Below are 22815 nucleotides of genomic sequence, written 5' to 3' on the forward strand. Positions count from 1 at the left end.
AGACATTAGTTTTGCCTTTGGATACTTGATGTGGTTATGCTTTAAACACTGATTCTAGAAACCTACCTCCAGATTACAACTGTGCTTCCTTCTTTCTTTGTTAAAGTGAGATGTGGCAGTGGCTGAAAAAATAGGACATGCTCATTGTAGAAAATTTGGGAAATTTAAATTTTTATATATTACTAAATGTTACATTGAAATAGAGTACGGAAGTTTTGAAAAACCTGAAATCTACCACCCAGAGGCAACTGCTGTTAATATCTAGGGGTAGATTTTCTTACTTTGTATTTATGTGTCTTTCTCGCCTGCAGGTTTTTAAATGGAGTTATAATTATCCTGAATAATCCATTTTGTGTCTGTATTTTTCTGTGATATTATGTGGTCTTTATAATACAATTTCAGTAGCTGTAGAATACTGCATCACAGTAATGTAATGTAATACAGTTTATTTAATAATTTGAGTTATGTTCAGTTTTTACCATTCTGTAATAGTGCTTCAGATGAACATTTTCATGCATTCTGGCCAATGGTTGGTTGTCAGCATCTCTGGTGATCTCTTTGAGTAGATTCCTAGAAGTAGAATTATTTGAGGAAAGACATTGGAAAAGAACCTTTCTAAGGCTGATGATAAAAATAGATCCCAAAAGTCACGCACATTTATATTCACATGAACAGGATGTGCTCTGGAGAGTACACCCTTCTTACCATTTTCACTAGCGCTGGGATTACTGTTTTGCTCTGTTTTTAAGTCTTAAATGAGTACATGATAAATGGATAAACATATTCCTTTCAAAGAAATATCTGGATTCATTATGAAAGTGGTTTAATCCACTCTCGGGCAATTCAAGCAGACTTGAAAGTGATCTGTTAGTTTCACCATAAGGACGATTTTAAGTTAATATTTGATATTTAGAAGAATAAGCGGCTGCATTAGAGTTAGCATTAAAATTGTATGGAATATAATTTTTCCATGTGATGTAGAACACCCTGCCCGTGGAGGGCTGCAGAGAACCATTACAGAACTGTGTCAGTGGGCTGTGGGCCGTCGCTCAGCCTCACCAAGCCCAGGATGCGTTGCCAGTTACCGACCATCTGAACACATCCAGCACGACTTGGAATTTTAAGATCCTTGCATAATCTGTAAATTATTCAATTTGTTGGGGGCTTCAGACTTTAAATTAAAAATAACTCTCCCTCCTGTAGACTTAGTAATGGAACATATACAAGAGATCCGAAGTTTGAGGAGACGTTTAGAAGAATCTATTAAGACAAATGAGAGCCTTCGGGGACAGCTGGAACGGCAAGGGTCTGAGCTCGATCCAGGAGAGTCGCCCCAGAGGCCACTTGGATGCCTGCGAGGGCTTCATCTGGGGCTCATTTGCCTGGATCAGCATGCCCTGGGTCGGGGTGAGCTTCACACTCACTGGTGGCCAGAGAGGTTTCAGCCCGGATCCTGACCTTGCCGCTCACCTCCACAGTGACCTCCCTTAACACTGCTGACGGTCAGTTACAGTAACTTATTTATAAAGTGGGGATAATCGTCCCCGTTTTACCCTGTGGTGATGAGCGTTAAGTGAGCTTACTGGAGCAGAGTGGCCCCCACAGTCCCTGGCACTGAAGGAGTCTGCTGGCCTCTGCACCCTGGATTGTGGCTGGCTCCTCCTCTGACTTTGGTCACTGGGAAGAAATAGAGAGGTATTTTAAAATAAAACGGAGTGGTATTTCATCTTTTTGTCAGTAATGGATCTTAAACGTATTAGCATGTGAGCAGTTTGGTGAGTCTCAGAGGCCGGCGACAAGGTTGCCAGTTCCCCTGCATGAAAACAGTTAGGTCTGAATGGAATATGTATTTTTCTCATAGGGAAGACATTCACATGGTGCAAAGCTTACTATCTCCGTTCTGTACCCATTCATCTTGCTCTCCCTTCTCTCCTCCCACCTTTGTTAGTTGTTTTCCACACCCTACAGTGCTTTTTCAATGCAGATACAAATATATGTGCTTATTCTCTCCCTCACCCAAAAGCTAGAATACTTTATATCTGCCGTTCTGTCCGTTTTTTCGTTGAACAATATATTTTGGACATCTTTCCTTATTGCTCCAAAGAGATTGTTTTCATTCCACAACGAATGTGTCTTTTTTTTTAAAAAAAGATTTTATTTATTTATTTGAGAGAGAGAGAGAGAGCGCATGAGAGAGGGGAGGGTCAGAGGGAGAAGCAGACTCCCTGCTGAGCAGGGAGCCCGATGTGGGACTCGATCCCGGGACTCCAGGATCATGACCTTAACCTGAGCTGAAGGCAGTCGCTTAACCACCTGAGCCACCCAGGCGCCCCTCAAAGAATGTGTCTTGAGAGCAGCTTTGTGCCCCAGGGGAAGCCCGAGTTTGTTAGGGCGTTGCACTGAGCTGGGTGTGGACCCCTGCTCTTCTGTTTATTAGCTTTGGGACTTTTGGACAAGTCACCCCGCCTCTCCCAGACTTCATTATTTTATAAAACAGAGCCAATAGTGAGATTCAGTGAGGCAATTCTCTGAATAGGGCCTTGCTCCATGCCTCACTCAGTAAGTGGTTGTTTTCTTTGTCATTGTCATGTTTTTTACTCTTTTATTTTTTATAACTATTAGTTTAATGTTGCAAAGCTCTGCAACAAGTGGGGACGCAAACCTTTTTTAGAGACAAAATAACTGAGTTCTAGAAAGATATACTCAGTGGCGGCAGCACTTGAGTCCTTGCACCCCTGGTCCAGTTCTCATTCCTATCTAGTCCAGCATAACCCTCTGCCTAGAAAGATCTTTCCAAAGCGCTGTATGTGCTGATGTGCTGCAGTCGGTGAGGTAAACAAGAGTGGATGCACGCCTCCCTCCCTCTCTCTCTCTCTCTCTCTCTCTCTCTCTCTCTCTCTCTCTCTCCCCCCCCACCCCCTTTCCCCATCCTGCTTCCTCCCTCTCTCTCACCCCCAGGGAAATTGATTAACCTGAGTTATTAGTCATATCAAACCCAGGGAAGAAATACATGCCTGGGCCCTTCACGTTCACTCGTGGTAATGCCTGAATTAGATTCATTTGGTTTACATTTTTCCTGGCAAATCCAATTATAGAATTATTTGGGGGCTCCAGTGGCCCACCAGCTACAATGGAGCTGGTAATTGCTCTGGAGAGTAATTCACTCCCATGGGAAGGTTTACAAAAAGGCATTCATAAAGTATTTACACTGGTGGAAAGACATGCTGTTCTCACCATGTCACAATCTCTAGAAAGACAAAGGAATAAAAGTGGCCCCGCCTCCCCCCTGCTGTGAGGTGTTCATCTTGGGAGCAGGTCTGAAAAAGGCATGGCTCCTTGTGATGTGGAGGCAGGATATTGTTAAAAACTGTCACCTTGTGTGTTAACTTGTCATCAGGTAGAGGAGCGGGTTGTGTCGGCCTTCAGACGAGATCCCGCCAGCTGAGGCTCTATCATGCTCTGTCCTCGGGGCTGACTCTGCCTCTGAGAAGTGGCCATCCCAGCTGTGGTCAGAGCAGACTTCTGTAGCATTGTTCCTGTTCACCCAGATGGCGCTTTGGTCCTGTTTTTGGCTCTAGCCCACCACCAGTTATGATATTAATACAAATGATAATAGCAGTAATAATAACAACATGGATCATTTTTATTGGGCTAGTGGAGACTTAGGGAAGTGACGCGGCGAGCCTGAGGTCATACAGCTATTAAGAAGCCGGAGCCATGATTCAGACCCAGGTGTCTTTGAGACGACACCAGAGTTCATAGGGGAGACTAGAGGAGATTGGCGGGGAGAAACACATGTCAGTGAAAAATTACACGGCGCTGTGATTTGTGAATCATTAACATGAGGAAAGGTGGTGCTGTAGAGCGGAGAGAGTGTGCAGCGTTGGCTTCTGGGAGGCCTGACGTCCCACCGTCCTTACGGGGAGTTTGATTATTACCGGTAATCAATTGCGTACCAGGATGCTTTCAGCTGCAGAGAACAGAATACGAGTAAAAACTGGTGTAAACAATGGGGATTTATGTTTTCTTACATAACAAGATATCCAGACGCAGGCGGTTCCAAGGCAGGTTTACTGGCTCGGTGATAGGGTAGCAGGGCTTGGGGTCAGTCTCCATGATGACCGTGGTAATTGTAAGCATCACATCCTCTCAGGACAGTGTCCACAGCATGGGAACGAAGATGATGGGGCTCCTCCGTGTCCTTCTCCTTTCATCCGGGTGAGAAATCTTTCCCAGAAGCCTCCAGCAGGCTTCCCATCAGGTCTCATTGACTGGAAGGGGCAGCTGGCCATGTTCTAGCTATACAAGAGTCTGGGAAAGCAGTGTCTGGCTCTTCGGTGTAGTAAGGAAGGCAGGGAGGGAAGCATCTGCCTGCCCCATGTAGAAAGCCCCAGGCTTTCCCGAGGGTAGCATGTTCCTGTGCTTTGGACGTCATCTATGGTGCAGGCATAGAAAGCTGAGGTGGAGTGTCCGGGCAGCTATCTGGCCAGAGGAAGGGGTAGGATTTTAGGAGATAGACCACAGCCTGGGCTAAACTGATCAGAGTTTGTAAATAATCTCAAACCCAGTCTGTCTGGCTTCAGCCCCTGATCTTTTTAGTAAACACTTAGACTAGACAGTGAACTTGAGCTAAGAGTTGAAAGACGAGTTTGGTTTTGACAGGTGAAGGAGCTGGGCATTCTAGGCACAGGGAATAAAGACCTTACTGTACAAAGTCAGGGAGATGTGTGACCGCACAACGTGTGGGGCACAGGCATAGCCCTGTCTGGCTGCATTCGAGGACACTGAGTAGAGGGTGGAGAGGGAGGGGGGTGTGCATGAGATTGGAGTGAAGTCATGGAGACCTGAAGTTCGGGCCTTGTGTTTGGTTTGTTCGATTGTCTGTCTGTATGGTGAAGGGCTGGCCGTCTAGTGTTTCTGAGCAGAGAATATCATGAGCGGACTGTGTGTAGCCCCAGGGGTCGAGTAGCAGGGAGGCAAGATCAGGGTGCACTGATGAGGTCTGAACTACAGGGACAGAAAAAGAGTGAGTCAGTGTCTGAGGCATTTGGGAGGAAGAACCAGCAGTCACGATTGCCTGGTTGGGCAGTGTTGAGGATGGCTCCAGGTTTCAGCTCGGAGTAGGCGTGGTAGAGATACCATCTGCAGGGGAGCGCAGAAATGAACCTGTTCACCTCTGTTCACCCTCAGGAGGAAAGAATGGGCGGGGAGGGGCTCTTGCCACCTCTTTCATGCTCACTCATTTCCCTTTGGGCTCTGGTGATACCTCATCTCGTTCACAGGAACGATTTCCATTGAATGTTGTGTCTCCTCGTTGTTTAAAACTGTTTTCTAGAAAGTTCCATCCCTACTGATCTGGTGACCATAAATCACTATTTATGTGTGTTTTTATAGGTTCTACAAATGCTTTTCCTTATGGATCAGAGCTGCATAATTCTCTGACATCAGAGATCTGTTTCCTGAGGAAGCAGAACCAGGCTCTCAATACGATGCTGGCCAAGGGATCCAGAGGTAGGAACTAAAGGAGCCACCTGCAGGCTGGACCCCCACAGCCCTCTGTGGCATGGAAAGAACGCATTGGTTCAACCCAGGTTCAAATTCTGTGGCTCTGTGACTCTGGGCGGGTCACTTAACCTCTCTGAACCTCAGTATTCTTAGCTATAAAATAGGAGTACCTCATGGGGCTGTTGTGACAGCCTGTGAAGCCCTCAGCACGGCATCTCTAACGTCTCTAATAAGTACACAGGTTACAGTGGAAGACAGAAAGGCTGGAAATCTATTACTGCCAAAATCTCACCCAGAGATTCCCTCTTATCAGGAAGGTTTCTCCAGTATTTCTTAGGAAGATCCCTTCTCTTAATTGTTTCTTTTTGGAGCTTAGCCTCTGAAGAAGAGCTTTTACCTATGTTATCTCTCAGTACTTAAAATGTTTCTGGATGGAGGAATTACTAGTCCTGTTTTACAGATAAGAACCTGAGGCCTAGGGAATTGACCCGCCGGTGGTCCCGGAGCTGGAAGTCTGTAGAGCTAGGAGTTGGGCCAGCTTCTCCCATTCTCCCTGGAGGATATTGATGCTGCTTTTGGCTTAAGAGACAGAATTGAGGCTTTTGCAGATCATTCATTCACTCAGCAAATGTGTCAGGGCCTGCATAGACTGATACAGAAATGAGTGGGTCCTGGTCCCTTCCCTCGAGGGGCTCATGGTCTGATGGGAGAGACAGCCAGGGAACCCATGGCAGGCCAGCGTGAGGATCAGCCAGGACAAAGGCAGGCTCGGGGAGCATAGGACCCTGGGGATGGTGTCTTGACGCAGGAGAGGCTCGGCTTCAAGAGCTCAGTCCAGCAGGCTGAGTAGGGATTAGCCACAGTGCCTAAGGTTCAGAAGAGCCAGGGCCTTTTTAAATAGAAGAAAGAGAGCAGACAAAAGCCTAGGTGTTAGAGGCGGAGAGAGTATAGACTAGTTAGGAATTGTAGGGAGCATAGTGTGGCTGGAGTCTGAGGGAGGAAGGGAACGCTTGCTCAGAAATCATCATGCCATGGTGAAAGGTGGTTTCAGAAAAGCTGGGTCTCAATCTTGGCTCTGGCACTGTTTGGCTCTGTGACCTTGGGGAAGTTTTCACCTCTGCCATCCTTTGTTTCCGATCTGGAAAATGGGGAGAAAAAGCATACCTACTCAGAGGTTTGCTCCAAAGAAGAAATAAGATGATACCTGTGCAGGTCTTAGTGTAAAGCCTGCAGTCAGAGCTGCGGACGTGGTAGCCACCATCAGGGGCCCAGCGAAGAGCTGGCCTGGGGAGTGCTTAGACCCTTCAGAGCACCCTGGCGCTAAGCCCTTTACGTGGACTATCTCAGTTCGTCCTCACAATGACGCATGTGGGGGAACTGAGGCACAGAGAAGTCAAGAAACTCCGTTGAGGTTTTGGCACCAGTGGGCAGCAAAGTGCACTTGAACACGCCTCTCTGGCCCCAGGTCACGCTCCTAACTGCCTATCCCCAGACCCTCAGCGTATTTTATTCCTCAGGAGAGGTGCTGTCGTCCCGGCCTGAGGAGTGGATGGGCCCAGCCCTGCTGGCCTCCTTACTGGGGGGCTTGCAGACTTCCCTCACACCCATTGCCAGAGTTTGGGGCTGTTTCTTGCCTCTGTCTATAATTTATACCCACTGTTTGCTCTGCGAAGGCAAAGTAACTAGGTTTGCACGGCCCATTATTGTATAGAAAATTAAACAGGCCCATTTCATCCCAGTGACGTTTAATCTGCAGCCTTGATGTTGACAGATTTATCTGCCCAAAATGCATAAGATAATTGGAATGCCAAAATCATAAATGCCAGATTAAATCTCATTCTGCTTTGTATTCCTGGAGTGCTCGAGCTGAAGTGCTGTATTTGTGTAATAAGGTTGGAAAAAAACAAATGGTGTCTCTTCTCAGTGGTGCTTTTTTGTGTTTGCAGATAAACAGAAGGAGAATGAAAAGTTACGAGAGTCCCTCTCCAGGAAGGCTGCGAACCTGGAGCTCCTTCAGCGAGAGTATGCCCGTGTGAAGGGGGAAAATGAGAGGCTGCGGAGAGAGGTCTGCGAGCAGGAGGGGCGCAACCAGCAGCTTCTCCAGGAGGTGTGCCGCAGCCGCAGTGAGCTGAGCGGGTAGGGCTCAGAGACCCCCCGGCCCCGCTGGCCGTGCCAGGCAACCAGTCCCAGAGCGGGGCGCGCTGGCCCCTCCCTGCCCAAGCGCCGGGGAGGCCAGCAAGTGCTGGGGCATGTGATGTCAGGCGGGAATCCAGCATGTGGAGCAGAATCGTCTAAGGGAGGAGGCTGGGGCCTGGGCGGCAGAGCGCTGGTTTCTTGTCCAGGGGAGGTCAGGGAAGGCCTCTCTGGAAAAAATGGCATTTGAGCTGCACCCTGAAGGCGGTGAAGGGGCCTGAGCTCTGCAGATTGCAGGAGGTGGGGGGGAGCTCATTTGCTGCAGAAAGGGTGGGGGCCCTGGGGTGGGGTGTCCTTGGCCTGTGCAGTGCAGAGCAGGGAGGCTAGTGCACCTGGAGGGAAGGGGGGCAGAGAGATGCCTGGATGCCCAGTCCCGCAGGCCCTTGCAGCCGTGAGAGGGACTCGGCTTTCGCTGCCTGGGGAGGCCGCGGGGAGGTTCTGCGCTGAGGGCGGGAGGCCCACCTAGACATTGAAGGGCCCCTGCTGCAGTTTGCCCTCGCCCTGTCCCGTCCCACGCGTTTCCCGTTGCTCCTCGGCGCTTGCTCGTGAGTGCCCCGCTCTTGCAGAGTTACCGACGTCACCCTCGCTCGCCCAGGGCGGGGCGCTGACGAAGCAAGATCCTCGTCTTAGCCCCCTCCCGCACTCTCCACCCCTGGCTAAGCTGGAACCTTGTAAGCTTGGCTTCCTGGTGTCCGTGGGCTCAGGGGCAGATGGCGCGCACCCGTCGGGTGGCCCAGAGGACCGCACGGGGTAGGTAGTGCCCGCACAGGGCTGGGCCCTGTCCGAATTGACGTCTCCTCCCTGTGGCCGTGTGGCCTTTCCAGGGTGCAGGAGGAGGCGAAGCTGAGGCAGCAGCTGCTCTCCCAGAACGACGAGCTCCTGCAGTCCCTCCGAGTGGAGCTGAAGGTGTATCAGAGGCTGGAGGAGGAGCACGGGAGGCCGAGAGGTACTGGGCGCGCTGGCCCGAGGCGCTTCCCGTCCTGGGGCTGCTGCGTCTGGGCCGGGAGCTCACTTCAACACTCTTTCCTGAAATGCTGTTGTCACAGCCCTCGCTGGCCTGCCAGGCAGAGGAGGCACACTTTGCAGCAAGCCCTCTGGCCCGTTCTTCTTCTGAAGCAGCGAGAACCACAGAGAGACTTGGGCTTGGGAGCTGGGCCAGCCGAGGCCTGGATTCTCATGCCCTGCCTCCCGGCTGTGCGACCTTCAGCAGGTCACCTCACCCCTCTGGGCCTGGTTCTTCCTCCATAAGACGTGTCTCCTAATAGCTAGTCTGTAGAGTTGTGAAAATTGAGCTCATTTATGAAAAGCATCCTACCACGGTACGTGGGACATAGCAACAGTCAAGGAATAATTTGATTATGAGTTTTCCGCTAGAGTGTGTTTCTTTTTGCCCATGCATTCGGCCGATAATTCTGGAGCGCCTGCCACATACAGGGCATTGCTGTGGAGATGGTTGTTGGCCCGGATCCTCTGACAGATACCAGATCAGAGCAACTTAACTGCAAGCTCCTGTGTTTTAGAATCAATTTTGAGGTGTGGTAGCAATTTTTTTGAACGAATTTTCCAGATGGTTTCTCCCTACTGAAAGTTTATCTAGAAAAGGGTCACCTCACACCTTCCATTTTCTCCTCATGTTGCTTTTCTTATTCTTGCTGTTGTGCCTTTTTAATATACTGTGGCTCTTAAAATCAGCCCCTTTCATTCTATAATTCCAGCCCAAATAGATTTTATTACTACTAGACATAATTTCGGGGTTTGGTGTGCAATTTGCTAGGCTTTTATGGCCAGAAGTGAAAATTAATTTCCAGCTCTTATTTAGCCTGTGGAATAGCAGCAATTAAGTCTGCCAGTATTTTTGTTTTTAAAGTCAAGTTGTTATTTGAAATTGTACCTAGTTCTTGGGAAGGGGAGGGTGCTGGTGCTGGTGGGTTTAAAACACTGTTGAACTCCTTTGATGATTGACCCTTTGGTGGCAGAAGACGTCAGGTTCTTCCTTTGCACTCATTTGCAGAGGCCGGAGCAGAGGCGTCAGGAGAAGGCTGGAGGGGGCAGGACCCTTTCAGTGACCTGCGTGGTCTCCTAACAGAGATCCAGGCTCTGCGGGGGCAGCTGGAAAAGAGCATCGAGACCAACAGCACACTGCAGAGCAAGTTGGAGGAGCGGCTGACGATGGAGGGGAAGAAGACTCAGGAAGCAGCCCTCCCCATGGCTCTCCAAACCCTGTCTGTCCCCGAGTGGCCCCCACAGCTGGACAAGCATGGTACTGTCCCTGTGCCTCCTCACAGACATTGCTGCCGTGTGTGTGTTGGCGGCACATGGGAGCTTCTGGCGGGTGCCCTTGCCCCACGGAGGTGTCCCTCTGTTGACAGCCCGCCACCCGATGCCCCGGGAGCCAGGGGTCATCTCCCTCCCGGGGCCTCTTGGTGGAGGGAAGTGGAATTTGGGCTGTCAACGCTTTCATCATCTCCAGTCTCGTCCCTGCATCCATTCAGCCCTGCCCATAGCACTCCGCTGCTGACAATGCTTTTTAGTCCCCTACTGCCTTTCAAAGAGAATCTAAACATCTTACTCTGGCTCTCAGTGTCTGTAGGATCCTAAAAGCATCCTGGTTTGAAAACTGCTTCTGTTTTACATTTGTTCGCAGGTTTATGGTCTAGCCCTACAGAGGCTGTGTAGGGTCGCAGAGAAAGGACAAGGGTTGCCTGTCACTCCTCTGTCACTTGCCCAGCAGCAGGCCAGGAATAAGCCAGCAAATGGTCAGGTTCAAGGCAGTCAGCCGGCCCATCCTCTTTGGTCTGTGGACTAAGACCCAGATTGGGTACTGGACTTAACCAAAGCAACACAGCAAACAGGTGGCAGAGCCGGAGCTAGGAATGAGATTTTAGCTCCCAAGGCCAGTGCTGTCCCTGGAGCAGCGCCTGACCTTGCGGAGCCTCAGGTGTCTGGGGCCATCATCCTAAGACCCACAGGGCGGGTGCGCACATCCAGTGGGACAGGGAGTGTCGACGTACTTCATAAACAAGTATCGTCTAAAAGCTTGGATTGGGAATTCTATTGCCTTTAATTTAAAAAAATTAAAATCTCTTAAAGATCACCCAGTCAGCATGCTTTAGAACTTGTGGCGATTGGTTTATTGATCTCTCTTTGATAAGGAATTTAAAATTTTCACCAGAAGATGATGTGATGACATGAAAAAAAGAAAGTGAAGAAAAATCCTTCACGATTGTACAGAATGATGATATTTTGCTTTGCATATTTCTCTTCATTTGGCGATCACATGCAGGCATGAACTTACGTTGTTCACATTGGGTTTTGTGCCATTCTGCGTCCTTTCTTTGTTTTCACCCAATATTACATCATAAGTGTTTCTCACCCTTTCACACGGGCTTCCTGATTACTGTTTTCAGATGATCCTCGGTCACGAAACCATTACTGTGGTGATTATTAAAGTGGTCTCTGATTTGGAGCTTTAATAAATGTCAGTGTTGATGTGGTTTTTGCTGTTGAACAGCATTCTCAGGATAAAAATCCTACCAGCGGAATCTCAAAACAGTTAGGAAGGAGCCATATTGCCGCCTTCTGCATGGGATGGCCATCAGCAGTGGGTATCTCTGCTTTAAATACAGGTCTGCTCCTGGCCCTTCTTAGCGCTTGGTGGAGATGGGACCGATGGGTCTGTGGGGTGTGCTGGGGAGTTGGGGCCGGGAGGATGATTCAGGGCCGGGGCTGCCCGGGAGGGAGAGCTGGGGCAGCTGAAGTGAGGCGGCCATGGAACAGCCTTTGCCTGCTTCTGGAATTTGTCTAGGGTCAGCCGTGGGTGAGCCTTGCAGGAGGCACTCAGGAGAATGTGTTCAGAATCCACAGGGCTGCCTCAGTGCCAAAGTGTCCTCAGTGAAGGTGGGAATTCTGCCGTCGGCAGCGGCCTCTCTTCCTCTGCAGAAGTCTTTGCAAGATTGTATTTAGTGCACTTGTTCGAAAGTTCTGCTCTAAAGATGGCTGGTTTTGGCAGAAAGTGATCCTTCTCAGGGGCCAGCTCCTTGGCCCCGAATCGAACGTGGCGCTTTGGTGGTGCCCAGAGGTGCCTGGGCGGGAAGGAGCTGGTGGGCCGTCCTAAGGCCTGGACACTGGGCACAGTCCTTGCTTTGCCGCCGACACTCTGCTAGTGCTGGGTCAGTCACTTCCTCTCCCTGCTCCTCCACGAGGTCTGAATGACAGTGCCGTCCCGCCCGCTGGGCTCCAGAGAGTCAGACGGCCCAGCGCGCTCTAGATTGCATGGTATGGCAGATCATCTTGGGCAGCATCTAACTGGCTTTGCCTCCTGACGTTGTTTCCATTGCATCACTTCCTAAACTCTGCTTTTGGGTCCCTCTTCGCTCTTTTTCGGGTGGCTGCAGCAACCTCCAGACTCACTCCTCCAGTCCAGAGCACAGTCCTCAGCTCGGCGTCGCCCTGCCTGACGCCCCCGAGAGGGGGCCCCACGGTCCTCATGGTTCTGGCCTTGCGTCCCACCGTGGCTCTCTCTCCCTGGCACCCTGGGCTCAGCCCACCACCTGCTTGATCCTCCCTCAGTGCGTCCTGCTGGCTCACTCCTCTGTGCCTTTGCATCTGCTCATTCCTGTGCCTGCATTATGTTCCCTCCTCTGGGCTTCCCCTCCCTTAGTCCTGACCACCTAGAAATGAAACTGTCTGTTTACTTGCTGGACAGGAGGGTCCTTCCAGAGAGGACGCTGGGCCTGCTCACTCTCTGTCCCCCAGGGTCCTGCAGAGGGGATCCCAGTCCCGGGGAAGATTGAGTGGATGCTTGGTGTGTGTTTGGTACTTTACTGTATTCTCATTCAGTTCTTTCTCAAATGCTAATGACAGCTTCTTTTCCTTCTCTTATTTTACATCTTGTAGGTGGTGACAAATGTCCCATGGCGATAGATAATTCCTGTGATCTATTTGATTCCACCCTGGTGGTGCCACCACGATCAGGTACAAAGCTGGAGTCTGGGTAACTGTGGCGGGGTTGGGTTTGGCAGTAGGACTTTTTCAATTGAATTGAAAGGGGGTCCCTGGTCCCCATCAGGAGAGCATTTGTCAGGATTTGGGGCTTCAGCATGTCTAGCTGATGAGCTCCTCCCCCACGCCTGTTAATCTGTTCCTCGGTGTTACTAACCTCAGCAACGTCATTGGGTCCTTGTGGCCTTAGATGGAAGTATGAGCACCTTAGTGTGGCTTTAAGGCCTCCAGCATCCAGCCCCAGTGGGCCCATCCGACCCTGTCCGTCTGCATTCGTGTGGCCATGCAGAGGGGGCCCCCATCCTGCAGACAGGCCCCGCACTCCCCTCTCGCTGGGACCGCGCGTCGTGGCTCCGTCCTTTTCCAGGCCACCTTTGTCCCATTCTCTGCCCATGCACATCCTCCTCCTACCCCGAGGCTCATCCTGAATGCAGACTTCCTAGTGAAGTGACTTTCTGAGGCCCCCAGTCAGAATTATTCATCTGAACTTTTGTTGATCCAAAGGTAAAAAGCAACAGCTTTACCTCTATTTAGTGTAATTTTTGGCTAGTGTAGTTGTTGCTTCTCCTAGGAAGCCTTTCCTGATCTCTCTTCCTGCTGCACAGGGAATTGATTATTTCTTCCTCTCAGCTCTGGCTCCTCGTCATCGTGCTGTTACGCCTCCGGCGTGGTGTCTGATTAGACCCATGGGCTCCTGGAGTGCAGGCGCTGGCTTGACTCGTCTGTGTAGATTGAGGGCTCTTTGCAGAGTGGGTGCTGGACAAGTGTTGGTGGAATTGAATCGAGCTTCTCCCATCAGACGAATAAGCCCCGGGGCGGGGGGGGGGGTGAATAGACAGACGAAGGTCCGGGAGGCCAGGCCACTTGCCCCCGCTGTGCTGTGCTGGGTGGCATTTTTGGGACCGAAGGCCTTTCTCTGCCCTCCCACCTGGCTTCAGTGTCGTTGAACGTGGCTTGATGAACACAGGATACTGCCCCAAATGGATCTGACATCTTCCCTCTCATGTTGAAGTTTCAGAGACCCCTCCACTCTCTGGAAATGACACGGACTCCCCTCTCCTGCAACAGTGGCAGCTCGGTCACCAGCTCCCCTGTGTGTCCCACCTGGTCGCTGGCCACCGCCCGTGGGCCCACACGAGTGGCGGCCACGTCCCTGGGCCTGGGCTGGGGACTACGAGGCCCTGTGCCGGCAGATTGGCCAGGGCCAGAAGCTCTTGGCCGAGATGGCCCTTCAGATCCAAGAGGCTCCCCGGCCCGCAAGTCCAGAGCTGGGAACCAAGGTAACCTGACACCACTGCTGCAGGGAGTGAAGTGCTCACTGGAGCAGTAAGTGCAAGGGGCCCGCCTGAGGGCTCTGAGAGGCAAAGGATGCATGCATCCTCAGTAAGGCCCTGAGAAGGGGGGACCAGGAAATGGAGCCCACAGAAGCTCAGAGGTCAGGTCCAGTCCGGGGCACTGAGCTATGGGAGGGACCCTTGCCGAGGTTTGTACCCTGTGTTAGCGCGAGTCTCTTCCCTGGGGTCACTCTTTCCTGCTCATCCTGCCTGGATCCTCCCTCACTGTAAAGTACCTTTTGTTGAGGACCCCGTGTGCCAGGTGCTTGACACAAAGTTACTCATTCACTTCCTCCAAGGGTTGGGGTCACATTTTCTCTGTCCTCCCAGACTAGACCCAAACACCAAGCTTCGTGGGTCAACGTTTTCTGGTCCTCTTCCCAGGTCCTGAGGCCCCTGCTTCCTAGGGGTACCTGATTTGCTTTTTGTTTTATTTTGTTTTACTCTATTGTAAAAGTCATTCTGTATTTTACAATTTCACTAGATAATAAACTTCAGGAGAGCAGGGATAGTGTCTCTTTTACTCAACGTTGTCTCTTTACTACCTAGTACAGGGGCCTGGCGTTGCAGCGGGTGCAATGGTAAATGTTTGTTGAATGAATTCATAAATGTTAATAGATTACTGTTGTTTTCTGATCATAATCTTTATTGTACAAAAGTGTAAGAACATCACAGGGTGTTCAGTGCTTAAAATGTTGATACACACACACACACACACACACACACACTCTCTTAGCTCATTCATAAAGTTTAGTAAACCGACTCACATGAATTTTGTATTTTGACTCTCAGTTAATATATAAACAATTTCCTATCCCATTCAGCATTTTTCTAGAACTTTTAGGGGCTGGAAAATAAGCCAATATGTGGAGGTAGCACAATTGATTTATTCTTTGCCCTGTTTTTTCGACATGTGAGGTGTGGTGAGCACCCTTGTACACAGACCTCCCGTGGCATCTTTGATTAGTTCATTAGGAATGGATTGCTGACAGTGGAAGGCAGCTCACTCCCAGGCTGTGAACCCTTCAGGGCCCTTGGGGAGAACTGTTGATGCGTCACTTCCAAAAAATACGTATCCCCCTTTACAAGTGAGAGTATCTCACTGCACCTTATTCTTCATTGACTAATTTTATTTATTGTTTTATGTACGGTTTTTTGCCCATTTGATAGCTAAAGAGTGCATCATTTTATTTTGTAGTGATTTTATTCCTCGTGATAACAGTGCTCTTTTAATTTCTTTCTTTTTAAAATGTATTTTGTTTTCCCTTCTTTGGCTCATGTCCCTTGGCTTTGTCTTGCCCTTGACATCCCCCAATTAGGGTTTGCCACTGTCAGCAGAGGGTGAGGGAGACTTGACGAGGCCCGACTTCATATCGGCAGTACACAGCGCCGTTTAGCAGGGGCTTCTTAAGACAGAAGCATTCGTGTTTCGTCCCTTGCTGTTGGCAACCATTTGCCTTCCGGAGAGGCTCTGTGGTGCAGAGCCATGTGAGTGGCCCTACCATGGACCCTCTTTCCCTCTTCTTGGCGTAGTAAATACAGTTAACGCAGGTGGTTATTAATCATGGTTATTGATTGGGCTAAAATCACCATTGAAATTCTCTCATAATCTATAATTCACCCAGTCTTTAAGAACAATAAATTGGTGTCGTCTGCACCAGGCTCTCGCTCAGCATGTGGACACAAGCCCTGCGGTCTGGAGATTTATGCTGCCTATTAAAGCTGGCTTGTCCATATCTTTTTCAATTGCATGTAACACCCTTCTCCCCTCCCCCACCCCCCGCCCCTTGCACAGGGGTCCACACTTGGCACCTCTGAACAAGTTTGTCACCAGCGTGGGCACAGCCAAGCTGATCCTCGAGGAGGCTGCGAGATTATTGATGCTTTTCTGGAGGGTCTCACTCCCCACAACTGGCCAGTGCCCGCTTCAGTGTGAACAGGTAGGTGGTGACACATGGATCCCGAGGCTTAGGGATGCCACTGGGGCTTGTGACTCGGTCTCCAGCCCAGGACCTTGCTTGTGGCCGATGTGCCCTCAGTTTGGGGAAACACGTCAGAGGACGGGGGAGGTGCCGTGTTTGTTAAGGGTGACGTGTCAGGCACTGTGTTGGCTGCTTCAGGTGTGATCTTGCCTGCTCCCCCAGCATCCCCGTGGGCTCGGCTGTGGTCCTGACCTGACCATGTCCCCGCTCCCAGTGTGTCTTTGTGGAGGGAAATCCTGTCTGCGTCTTACACACGGGAAGCTGAGGGTCTGGAGTGAGGCCCGACCAAGGTTACAGAGATGGTTTTGGCAGCACAAGTATCTGAATCCAAAGGGTATGCTTTCATTTGTAGATTTTAAGTTCTAGTTTGTCCTCGTGGACTAGCTCGTTCCCTTCCACTCTAAATCTCTTTCGTTTTAGGTGCCTTTTTCTCTGGACTCTCTGATTCCTTTTGATAGCTTTCAGAGTCAGATTGTAGGGATTCTAGTTTCAATCTGTTTAACTCCTTCGAAAGTTTTTTTTTTTTTTAAACCAATGAAAATCATTTATTGCAAAACCATTGAAATTTCCCTCGAAAGCTTGACTTTGCGGCAACTTGAATGTGGCCGAATTAAGAATGGTTGGTCCCACAACCATCCTCATGCCCATCTTTCATGGCACAAACCAGGAGTCAGGCAGTGCGGAGGCCCTCCCTGGGTTCTCGTCAGTGGGAAAACGGCTGGTATCGTGATACGGCGAGCTACCACTCTGGTCGTCCGAGGAGCTCCCGGAAGGAAGAGCATGCAGATGAAGGAGGAGTTAGAACTTTGCTTGGTGCTCTGATAGATTTTTACCCCTGCGTTTATCTAACCTATCAGTTTTGGCCAAAGGTCAGCAGAAAGGCAGAGGGAAATTGACATTCCATGTCGTTACTCATCTAGTTAAACCCCTTCTGACAGTTCTCGGATCTGTCAGCCGTGGCAAAGAGGCAGCAGTGAAGCCTCGGAAGGTTCTAATGAGCCCATCCTGTGATTTCCCTCTTGGGATCCTGGGGAAGGAAGTTTGGGTGCACTAAGCTCGGGGAGGTAGGTAACCGGTCATTTCGCAGGGAAATCATGTTTTGGCCACTTTTAGCCAGTGGGGCCATGGGGAGGAAGAGGGCCCGCTGGGCCCAGACCCACATTGGCCTTGCGTTTTGTGCTCACCCACCGAGCTCCTTCCATCTCTGGCTCGGTGACACAGATGCTTCGACTGCCTGCCTGCCCGGGCTCCCCCTCTTGGCTGCCTGGCTTCTTCACCCCTCTCCCGTCTCAGCTTCCATCTTACGTCAGGGTCTGAGGGGGCTCCCCGGTCACTCAGTTATAGCACCCTCTTCTGCTTCATCATGGCCCTCGTTACAAATTATATATTTGTCTGTTTAATGTCCGTGTCCCAGAAGGGGCCATGTTTATTCTGTTCATATTTTTGAGTGAATAATTTTTTTTCTCCTATTCCCAAACGAGTACTTGCCCGTATGATTTTTTAGAGCACATAAAATGTGCTGAATGAACCTCGATGCAGTGTTTTTGTCCTCAGTACACAGTAGTGTCTGTTAAATAGACGGAAGGAATGTAGATCTTCTTGTGTGTGTGTGTGTGTGTGTGTGTAAATATAAATTATAGTCACATCGATCCCCTCCCCCCCCCCCCAGCAAACTAGTCCAGGGACTGGCCAGCGCTTGTGATGACTCACCCTTCTTTCCAAGCGTTTCTCATATAATTGGTTATGCTGACTTCAGCATCATAGAATTTTAGAGCCAGAAGAAGGACCTTAGAGTTGCTCTGATATGGTTGCTTGTGCACACAGACCCCCCCGTGTGGTGTTAAATTGCCTCAAGCCACTTTTCTGTCCCTGCCTCTGCTTCATACAGTGCCTTTTTCTTAGTGTGAAATGTGTGTAAAGCAGATTTCCAAGTTTTTGCCAGCAACCCCAGTGGTTTTTTTTTTTTTTTTTTTACGACCTAGGGTTTTTCTCTGAGTGTCATTAATTTGCCTTTTGCATTTAATATACCATCCCCTGCAGTCCCTAGGACTACTCTGGAAAGTGTGTATCATATACATCGGTTTATCTAAGAAGGTTGTGGGGGGAGATATAAATATATACACATATTTGCTTATAAAAATTTTGTTTGACTGGAAGTATAAACAATAACGAGGAAACAGGCTACTTGTAGGGGTGGGAAGGAAGAGGAGGAAAGGGCAGGAATAGAGGTAGATTTCTCCGAAAAGATCTGGTTTTGTAAATTTGACGTTGAAACTGTATAAATGCTTTAAAGAATTGAAAATAAATCAAAATGGAAAAAGAGCAATTTCTTAAATTGATAGTAAGATGAACAAACCTTACTATATATGTAAGTATGTAGTATTGAAGGCATACCCAACAAAGAGGGAACATTTCAAGACTAAAACACAGTATTTGACTGTATCCCTAGTAGAAATACTCTAAGGGCATAAAAGAAAAAAGGCATAAAAAAAAAAATGTTGTTTTCAGTGATGATACTGTTAATAGTAATATTGGTACTGATATTTAAAAACTGTTTATATTTGTATTGTAGGATAAAACAAATAGCTAATTAGGTTAAGATTTTTTACTGCCAGAGAAGAAGTATAAATTTAAAAACAAAGAAGCAAAAATCCTGCCACCCTTGATTTGAAAATGCCAGTATGAACTTGTGTTATATTTCTTATTAAAAACATTTACTTTTAGGCCTTAAAAATGTCCACTCCAGTACCAGTGAGCACCTCTACTGCCCAATTGTGGTTTCTAAATACCTTTTCCCACTAACAGGAACCAGGACTCCTTGGAGAAATGGTTTGATTCTAGGTCTGGGGCAGGAAATGTACAATATGAGCTTAGAACATCTTTTCATCCTACGGGAAAAAAGGGGAAAGGGGGAGTAAAACAGATTTACGGCTGTTCTCAAATTATGGTCCCTGGGCCAGCAACATCAGTGTCATCTGGAAACTTGTTGGAAAGGCAAATTGTGGGGCCTCACCCCAGATCTACTGAATCAGAAAGTCTGGGAGTGGGCCCCAGTGGTCTGTTTTTACAAGTCTTCTTAGTAGCCCTGAGAACCACTGGATTGAAAGAAACTTGAGACATATCAACTGCAAAACATGGAGTTTATTTGGATGCCGATGAATTGGACCAGTTGTTCCAAAAAATGAAATTATGATGGGCTCAGGGAAATGTGTCTCCTGACGTACATGGTGATACTAAGCAATTATTATTTTTTTAAATAATTTTTTATTTAAATTCAATTAATTAACATATAATGTATTATTTGTTTCTGGGGTACATGTCTGTGATTCATCAGTCTTTTTTTTTTTTTTTAAAGATTATTTATTTGAGAGAGAGAGAATGAGAGAGAGCATGAGAGGGAAGAGGGTCAGAGGGAGACGCAGACTCCCCGCTGAGCAGGGAGCCCGATGTGGGACTCGATCCTGGGACTCCAGGATCATGACCTGAGCCGAAGGCAGTCGCTTAACCAACTGAGCCACCCAGGCGCCCCTGTGATTCATCAGTCTTAAATAACACCCAGGACTCATTACATCACGTGCCCTCCCCAGTGTCCATCACCCCATTACCTCATCCCCCCACTCCCTCCCCTCCAGCAACCCTCAGTTTGTTTCCTATGATTAAGAGTCTCTTATGGTTTGTCTCCCTCCCTGGTTTTGTCTTGTTTCATTTTTTCCCTCTCTTCCCCTATGATTTTCTGCCTTGTTTCCTAAATTCCACATATCAGTGAGATCATATGATAATTGTCTTTCACTGATTGACTTATTTCACTTAGCATAATACCCTCTAGTTCCATCCACATCATTGCAAATGGCAAGATTTCCTTTTTTGATGGCTGTGTGATATTCCATGGTATATGTACACCACATCTTCTTTTATTGTTGTTCTAGGTGTGGTGACAATGTTGTTTTTCTTTCTAAAGAATCTTTTTTCTAGAACTATATATGAAATATTTTATGGACATGAAATATGATTGCCTTCTGAGGTTGAGTTTAAAAATACTTTTAGTGTGTGGGTGGGTAGGGATGTAGATGAAGCAGGTTTGGCCATTATTTGATAATCTCTGAAGCTGGCAGTTCATTATCCCATTCTTTCTGCTTTTGTGAAGGTTTGAGATTTTTCATTATAAACAAGAAAAAAACAATTAAAAAAGCCAGCTCCGGGAGTCAGGCCCAACACTCGTGAGTCAGCGGGTGGCCTCCTGGGAGGGGCGTGGGTCCCAACTCTGAGCTGGGCTCTGTGGCCTGAAGGAAGAGCTGCTCTGTTGAGCTCTCCTAGGGGGCAGGCACTCTGCCCTACACGCAGCATCTCCTTCATCCCTTATGGGAGCCTCCAGAGAGGTCGGTATTATGTTACCGTTTTTCCAGACGTGAGAACTGAAATTCCTTGCTTTGTCATCATCACAGCTGGAAGGGACCGAGCTGGGTCTTCTAGCCCTGTTGTTTTTACCACGGCGCATTCATCCTGTAAAAATGAAGATTTTAGTTCAGAGGAATAGCAGACATGCAGAATTAAAATTCCTTGTTTTAAGTTCTGGATAGAAGATGGACAGGATGTTTTGGGAGTGCAGGTGAAAATTTAACCTACCAGTTGGCAAAGGGTCTCACAGCACCAACTCTGTGCCAGGTGCTGGGGGTCAGAAGGAAGAATTGAGTCTTGGGAGAAGAAGCAAACAAATAAACGATCAGTTAAATTCAACATGAAATGGGCAATGACGAGGGAAGGCCTGGACGTAGTGAGTATCCAAAGGAGCAGTAACCAACCTAGACTTCTGCTGGGGAGGAGTCTCAAGGAAGGCTTCCTAGAGGAGGTGTTGCCCAAGCTAACTTTTGAAAGAGGACTAGAGGTTAGCCAGGCAGGGATGAAGGAACCATGGTCCGTCCTCAGGCATCATCCCCTTTGCGTCTCACTCTAGATGGATGGGGCCATCCCAGTTCTACAGCCGTGGAGAATGACTTTGTCCCAGAATGTGTGGTCTAGGAAGCCATGACCTGACACAAATCTTTGTGGGCTCTTAGCGTGAGGAAGAGAATCAGAGAAAACCTGGGGTTTAAATTAGGATCTGTTTTGGAAGAACAGTTGACGTCCTTGTAGCTGACACAGTTGGTTAATCTTGAAAGTAGGTTAAAGCAGGGAATCAAGAGATGATACATACCTTAAACATCGTAGTTTAACTGAAAACAGTTAAATGTACATTCATTTGCCATTCTTTTGATGTAGGGCCAGGACCTTTTCTTTGAATGTAGGTCTGCTGATGAGGATTTCACATCTCCTTTCTTTCGTAAACCACATCCATAATGTATGTCTGTCACTTCCAATTTCTGTATCTTTAAGATGAAGAAAAAATGTAGACACTTGTAAAGCAACTTGAATGTAGAATTCTTCTAGACTACGTTCCTCCCACATCTTTCATAGTTGATTCACCCACACCTAATTTGCCAGAAATGTGGTTTTTAGTGACTTGCCTTTATCAAGTCTTTCCTGAGACATATGTTAGTTTTCACACAACCAATTCTCTCTTTTCATATACACATTTCATGGGTTTACTTAATACTTAATTAAATCCCATAACTGATTACAAGTACAACTGCCATAAACAAGTTTGGGAACAAAGTTAAGTGGGGTCCTTTGTACGTTGGCAGCCCGATGTCTCCCCTCTGGGGAGCAGAGGTGTTTCCCCGTCACAGAGGGTGGCCTGTGCCAGCACGCCTTATGCGCCGGGGGGGGGGCGGGGAGTTGCTGGAGTGGGGAGGTTGATGAGAAAGGAGTGTCCTTAACTCTGTGAACCAGCTCAGCGGAGACTGGTTAAGAGCCTGTAGGGTATGCACATTTCACATTAGAGGTCTGGGAACTCTGGCTGCCAATGGGTGGGAAGCCAGAGTTCCCCACACCTCTCAAAGATGAAAGCTCTCCTGAGGATCATACTCTCCTAATCATACTTTTATATTCTCTTTTTAAAATTTATCATTAAAATTTTTTGTTTTAATGAGCATTATAGTTTTTATTGAAAAAAAACACCTCAAACAATTCTGATAAATTTTTAAAAATGAAAAATAAAACTTCCAAATCACATCTCTCAGAGATAAATCACTATGAACATTTTGATGTCTCTTTGTTCATCACATTTTTTAGACATCACATACACGTCTATGGATATAAATCTGTGTATTCAATTTTATGAAACAGGAATGCCTGGTATACAATAGCAGTTCTGGGCTCTTTTTGTCACTAATTATGATCTTTCAACATCAATAAATAGAGTTCTACAAGATTTTCTTTTAAGATTTTCTTTATTTCTTTGAGAGAGAGAGAGGGGGAGGGAGAGAGCACAAACAGGGGGAGAGGCAGAGGGAGAAGGACAAGCAGATGCCCTGCCGAGCAGGGAGCCCGATGCGGGCCTCGATCCCAGGACCCCCAAGATCATGACCTGAGCCGAAGGCAGCCTCTTAACCTACTGAGCCACCCAGGCGCCCCCACAACATCCTTTTTAATAGCTGCAAAATTATGCTATTGTATATGAGTACCGTGATTTACTTACGCAGACTCCTGCTGAAACAAACCAGGTTGTTTGTTGGCTCCTACCATGAACAGTGCTGAGATGAACATCCAGGAACATAGGTATCTTCTTGTGCTTATGTGCTTCTTGGTGGGGGTACATGCCTAAGTATAGACTTGCTGGATCAAAGGGCTAAGCGTGTTTTGCGTTTGGTAAATCTTGCCAGGGCGCCCCACCCGGACTGGGCCAACTTGCAGCCCCACTGGTG

At 48.3% G+C, this 22815-nt stretch overlaps 1 protein-coding gene across 1 annotated transcript in view; it reads left to right on the forward strand.

Annotated features, from left to right (window-relative positions):
- The window catches only part of CDK5RAP2 (CDK5 regulatory subunit associated protein 2), a 176367-nt gene that overhangs the window by 148036 nt on the left and 5516 nt on the right, over positions 1-22815 (forward strand). Inside the window, 11 exon segments of the mRNA XM_035723765.1 lie at positions 1204-1323; positions 5395-5511; positions 7452-7641; positions 8523-8644; positions 9710-9958; positions 12595-12672; positions 13712-13752; positions 13754-13784; positions 13787-13857; positions 13860-14005; positions 15829-15973. Coding sequence (XP_035579658.1) covers positions 1204-1323; positions 5395-5511; positions 7452-7641; positions 8523-8644; positions 9710-9958; positions 12595-12672; positions 13712-13752; positions 13754-13784; positions 13787-13857; positions 13860-14005; positions 15829-15973 — 1310 coding nt within the window.

Source organism: Zalophus californianus, chromosome 13, assembly GCF_009762305.2.
Source record: "Zalophus californianus isolate mZalCal1 chromosome 13, mZalCal1.pri.v2, whole genome shotgun sequence".
NCBI lineage: Eukaryota > Metazoa > Chordata > Mammalia > Carnivora > Otariidae > Zalophus > Zalophus californianus.